Source organism: Dendrobates tinctorius, unplaced genomic scaffold, assembly GCF_039654945.1.
Source record: "Dendrobates tinctorius isolate UK_male_01 unplaced genomic scaffold, ASM3965494v1 ptg000152l, whole genome shotgun sequence".
Classification (NCBI taxonomy): Eukaryota; Metazoa; Chordata; class Amphibia; order Anura; family Dendrobatidae; genus Dendrobates; species Dendrobates tinctorius.
The window spans coordinates 1,661,892-1,667,891 of record NW_027361819.1 but is presented as its reverse complement, the minus strand read 5'-3'; the positions used below and the strand labels follow the sequence as shown (position 1 = coordinate 1,667,891).

At 46.9% G+C, this 6,000-nt stretch overlaps 1 protein-coding gene across 1 annotated transcript; it reads right to left on the bottom strand.

Moving 5' to 3' along the window:
- Positions 1–3,647: 3,647 nt before the first annotated feature.
- On the bottom strand, positions 3,648–5,913 carry LOC141050697 (E3 ubiquitin/ISG15 ligase TRIM25-like). The gene has a single exon (XM_073547289.1). The coding sequence runs from the start codon at positions 5,420–5,422 to the stop codon at positions 3,854–3,856; it is 1,569 nt and encodes a 522-aa protein (XP_073403390.1). The 5' UTR covers positions 5,423–5,913; the 3' UTR covers positions 3,648–3,853.
- Between the last annotated feature and the right edge of the window lie 87 nt (positions 5,914–6,000).

Below are 6,000 nucleotides of genomic sequence, written 5' to 3'. Positions count from 1 at the left end.
CTCCATTATATGTCCATTTTGCAAGCCTGCGAGAAAATCTCTCCATACGGATGCCATACGGATTACATACGGATGCTTACATGCGCAAAATACGCAACCACACCTTGATTACGGATGACATACGGAGCACTATTTAGGGGTCTGTCATCCGTATTACGCATGTAAAATACTGACCGTATTTTGCGCAGGTTAATGTGACTCCAGCCTAAAAGAGATTTGTTTTCTTCCTATAAAAATTACTAAAAAAAATGAAAAACAATAATGTCAGTTTTAATTATCATTTTTTTTTTAAATAATGAACATCACGAATCAGCCAATAACATGGATATATATGGTGTCCCTGTAACGACTAGCACAACACAGCGATCAGATTATTCACAGAAATCGGTAAATGGTGTAAAACATATGCTGCGATTGATATTTTTGCTCTATAAAAACCATTAAAAATGTAATAAAAGTGTAATGCTGAGGCCGTGTTCACACCGTAGCGTAAATGCCGCGTTTTTTCGGCAGGTGTCTGCACCACACAGCGCAATAACAATCTCCTCTGATTACTGCGTGTTTGCCGAGTTTCTTTTATGCGTTTTCTCCCATATTTGATGCGTTTTTGCTTTTTTTTCCACGGAAATTCTGCAGTTCCAGCAAAGTGAGTGTGATTTCATGAGAGCGGCGCCCCCTGTGGTCTAAAGACGCTGCTGCACTGTGCGGTTTTGGTGCTTTTTTTTTTTCTCTCGTCTTCTATGTGGAGACTAAAAAAATGCAGGTAAAAAACGGCAGAATCAAAGCTTTTCTACACTATAAAAAGCTCATTAAAGTGGAGTTTTTCCTTTTACTTGTTTCGCCTTTTCTGAGAAAAATCCCCAGAATAATTTGGTCAAAAAAGGGTTTTTATTCATGGAAAAAATAAGGAAAAGGAATAACAAAGCATTAGAAAGCTGTATGGTTCTGGTTGATGGTTTTCTCACTCCGGGGTCACACAGAAGAGATCGGGGACGTCTGTCCGGCATCGCTCTAGATATCTCTCATTTAGATTTTCAGGCCATGATGAAAGGGGCTGTGGGGTCCTGAGGGCCACGTCTCGTTGGAGCGCGGCCTGTGGGAACATCGCCCAGCCCTTGGGTCTTTTATATTTATGTGATAACTGGTTATTGGTGTCGATGTTATGGGTTTTTTATGGTTATTTATTAAATATAATCCAAGTGACTGATTTTTACCCCAATCAGGTCTTTTCTTTATCTAGTATGTAGGATTTGTGTTACCGTGACTGGAGAAAAATCTGCAACAAAAACGGGCGGAAATTGCTGTTTTTTGTTATTTTGGCCTCTACAGGGTTAATATAAGGTGATGACACAGTCCCATGTACCACAGAAAGACACCAATGGAAACCACAGCTTGTCCCAGCAGACACCGCCGTCACACAGCTCCGCTGACAGGAAGTTGTGGCCACGCCGTGTATTGGTCACCTGTACATTAACACTAAGGGTGTGCCGCCCTAACTCTCCTCACATAGGTCATCGATGTCGGACGTCTGTGTCACCCTGGTGCGCTCATCTCCCTGTGGAGATCCAGCATGGCTGCCCGCGCTCCGTACAGCCGGGGTCTCCATCGCCTTCACATAAAGCGATTAGTGACACAGAATTCTGGAAACCCTGTAATATGGCGGCCGGCCTCCGTCCTACACAAACTGTCTCCTCAGAGATCATTTCTGTCACTGACCATAAAGCCTCCGTTACACCGAGCACAGCTACAAAATGGCCGACCAGGATTCTGCTCCTGAAATGGCGTCTCAGCTGTTGTGTGAGGGGTCACAGCCGCCTCTTCCTGCACATAACACACAGCCGGCCGCGCCATTTATCAGCTCTGAACACACGATTACACCATCGATCTGAGGAAATGTCTGTGAATCTGTCAGATATATGGAAGAAAACCTCATTGTAAGAGATGGAAATGAGCCGCCATCCTCCTCCTGACACCAGGTGTGATGCCACCTACCATGGTTCTCTTCAGGGCTCTCCGAGACTACCCTGTGCTGGTTGCTATGGGTTACCATTCACCCTGTTACCTTAGAGAAGTCACCTGGTTACCTTGGTTACCGTATTACCATGTAAATATAATACTAAAGGGCGACTGTCAGCACCGAACGACTGTTCACACCAAGTCCAGGCTCCATCATGGCGGCCAGCCAGCTCCGTGCAGCTTCCCATCTATCTCCGTCCTTCTCAGCACTATGAAGTCACAACTGTCAATCAAAGTAGAAGGGGCGGAGATAGCGGGAAAACAAGCAGGTGGGAGGGTGCACTATAAATGATTGGCCGCCATGATGCCCCGAGCGCCCGGACTTGGTGTGAACAGTCATTCTGCGCTGATAGAGGACATTTAACCCCTTCATGACTGATTAAAGAATTAAACAGTGTAAGGAGAAAAAAAAAATCAAATTCCCAGAATTACATATTTTTTGGTTGCCGCAATAATGTGCAACAGACAATCAAAACATCGAATCTGCCCCAAAATGGTATCAATTAAAAAGTCACCTCAAGGAGGAAAAAAATAAGCCCTCACCCAACCCAAGAGCCGGAAAATCCTGAGCACGTGACGCGCGTCGTGTTCACACAGCAGAAATACGTCCATTCTACGCAGCATTTTCTCAGCACTTTTTAAGGCAATTTTCAGAAGTGAACCGGCTCCAAACCCGACTGAAAAAGAAGTGGTGTGAACATCCCCCAACAGAGAACCACCAGAACACAGAACCAGTGTGAAGCTCAGAGCCCGCGGCGCCATGATGATCTGTCTGCAGTCTGGATATAGCACACATTGCATCTATGGGGGATCTCCGCACATAGGACCCCACCAGAGCCTGTGCGGCCTCCGTGTATCCGGCTCTGCTGTGTGTACGGCGCCTTAGTGACTACAGAGATACAGGGGGATAGAGAAGCGGCTGAGCGCACACAGGACCCCCGATCTCAGGATCACTGGGGTCCCTGCACTCGTCCCCTGATTATTGAGATTACAGGACATTTCACATGGCGGTATATAGCTAGAGTATACCATCAGTGTCTGACTGGTGCGGACCCCACAGACCCTGAGAATGGAGGAGCCACAGTGCTGATCTAGCGTGGAGCTCCGGACCCCCGATGTGCCCCCCATCCACTGCGGCCGTACTGCAGCTCCTGCATCGGGGGAGTCCAGAGCTCCGATGTGCAGGAGGCTGAATTAATGCTGCAGCCCCTTTAGTCGAAGGCTGTGTGCACACCATGCAGATTTGCAGCGGTTCCGCAGCGGATTTTACCGCTTAGAAACGTTGCATATCTGCATTGTGATGTACAGTAGCCTTAAAATCAATGGGAAAAAAAAAAAAAAAAACATTGTGCAGACGCTGCGGATTTTTCCGTGGTACAAAATCCACAGCATGTTACGGCACAAAAACCACAAGAAAACGGCATGAAAAATGGAAGAAATCCGTAGGAAAAATGCGGGTCATTTGACCTGCGGATTTCTTCCATTCTGCACGGAAAAATCTGCAGGGCCAAAAAGTCCGTCTGCACTCAGCCTTAGGATCGGTTGGGGTCCCAGGAGTAAGAGAGTGCTGACATATCCCAGCTATATACCAGGATTAACCCTTTACTGAACAATTATCAGTGTCACAACAATTCAGTGATTCAGTTTTACATTCTGCTCAATAATTGATTCTGCATCTGATCTACAGGGAAGAGGAAAAAACAATAGGAACAATCCCCCCATGACTCCGCCATATACATTGTATTATTAGAGGGTCCCGCTGATAACTCACTATATACAGATGTGTCCATGTGACAAGGAATAATGTCATCATAACGTGACGAGGACGACATCGGCCTCAGCTTCTTATTGTAACAGAGGCTCCATCACTCACATAGATGATAACATGTAGGGGTTCAGTGAAGGAGGCGGTGAAGGTGTGTAAGTGTCTGATGGGGTCACACAGCTCATAGAAGGACAGACGCCCGGCCTCATAGTCTAAGAAGATACCAAGTGTTGGACATGTTGGCTTTACACTGAGGGTTAGTTCATTGGAGTTGTGCCATACTTTATAACCTCCATTATACATATCCAGACTCCAAGATTTATCATTATATCCAATAGCAGACTTATCGCCATCCTTTTCTATACTGGGATAGGACAATCCGATGGCACAGTCTCCTATCTGGTCCCACTCTACCTCCCAGTAATGTCGTCCCGAGGAGAGGCCACATCTGCTTAACACCTGGGGGTAATCCACAAATCTCTCTGGTGATTCTGGCATTTCCTGTTTTTCTTCTGATATTGTTGCTGTTTTCAGATCTTCTGATACCTTCACACATTCGTAAGCAGTGTCCACATCCAGCAATATGTCTGGGACATGGACCCCGAGCTCTGATGTTACATTGGTGACAATATCCCTCATAGATCGGTGTAAGGTCAGTGAGATCAGAACCTCATCCAGATCCTCCTCAGAACTGACCTCTCCACCATCTCCTCCTATGTCCTCATCACGTCCATGACTACTTACTGTAATGTCACTTTCTTGTAAGAGTCTTATTGGGTCGGTGACACGACACATCTCCTCCACGTGACACATCTTCCTGGACAGCTCGTCCTCCTGTATTTCCAGTTTCTTGATCAGATCAGATATCTGGGACATAATCTTCTCCTCCTGCCTGGAGACCTCGCTCAGCACTTTCTTTTCTGCCATTTCCAGTTGCTCCTTAATGTCCATAAATATCTTACTGATGTTCTTCCTCTTATCGGAGGCTTTCTCCTGGATATTTTCTTTATGATCTTGCAGATTCTGGACTCTTGTCTGAATTTCTACTTTTTGTGGGTTTAGTTCATCCAGATATTCCCTCAGTTCCTTTTTCTTCTTCTCAGAAGCCTCATCTAGAAGTTCCACCTGGTGTCCTCGGTGTTCACCAACCAGACAGCAAGACACACACAGACAAGCCGCGTCCTGCGGGCAGTAATATTCCAGAACCTTCTTGTGATGGGAACATTTTTTGCTGCCAAAAGATCTTGTAGGATCTATTAATATATGATCCACTGTATTGTTGTGGGCTGTCAGGTGGTCGTCACATAGGGAGGTCTCACACTGCAGACAAGTTCTTACTGCCGGTACAGGAGACATTGTACAGTAAGCACAGAAGATCCTGGTCTCCTCCATATCAGGCTGAGTAGATGAGAAATGCTCCACTATGTTCTCCAGCTTCCGGTTCTTCTCCAGGGCCGGACGCTCCGGATATTCGGCTCTGCAGTCAGGACAGGAATACCCTCCAGCCGCCTCCTGGGCATCCAGCACACTCACAATACACGAGCGGCAGAAGTTGTGTCCACATCTCAGGGATACGGGATCTGTATAGAGGCTCAGGCAGATGGAGCAGTTCAGCTCATCCCTCAGCTCCGCAGACGCCATTGTAGTGGGAAGAGCAGGAACTGAAAGTGAAAGAGTTTCCTCTCAGTAGGAAGGCAGAGAGTCAGTGCAGGATCATTAACCCCTACAGCTCCTTGGTTGTGATCACTGCTGAATGCTGATCCATATTTAGGAAGAAAGCACTTAGGGTAGGGGCACACGGTCAGTAAACGCTGCGGGTTAGACACTGCGTACATCCACATCGTCCAGATGTTACAGCATAGTGGATGGGATTTCAAGAAATCCTATGCCCGCTAAGCGTGCACCGATACCTGTGGCTACCCGCGGAGACGGACATGCGGTGTGTCTTTCCAGACCACAGTAAGTCTATTTTGCAGAGACGCGAGCCTCCGCAAGATAAATTTCACCTGTACAATGTATTGGACGCGGTGATTCCTCACGGTTCAGTGATCACATGGGGATTCACCTGCGTTCTATAGCCGGCAGCGGACATGAGCTGCGTCCAAAGCGCTGCCGATTACTGATCGTCTGCACATCCCCTTACTGATCAGCCATGAGGATCTGGTGTGGGATTAGGAGTTGTAGTGACTCCACCTGATCATATTAGGCCTCAGTCACAC

Excerpts from the sequence above, each read along its gene's own strand:
- LOC141050697 (XM_073547289.1), bottom strand. The coding sequence starts at position 5,422 with ATGGCGTCTGCGGAGCTGAGGGATGAGCTGAACTGCTCCATCTGCCTG.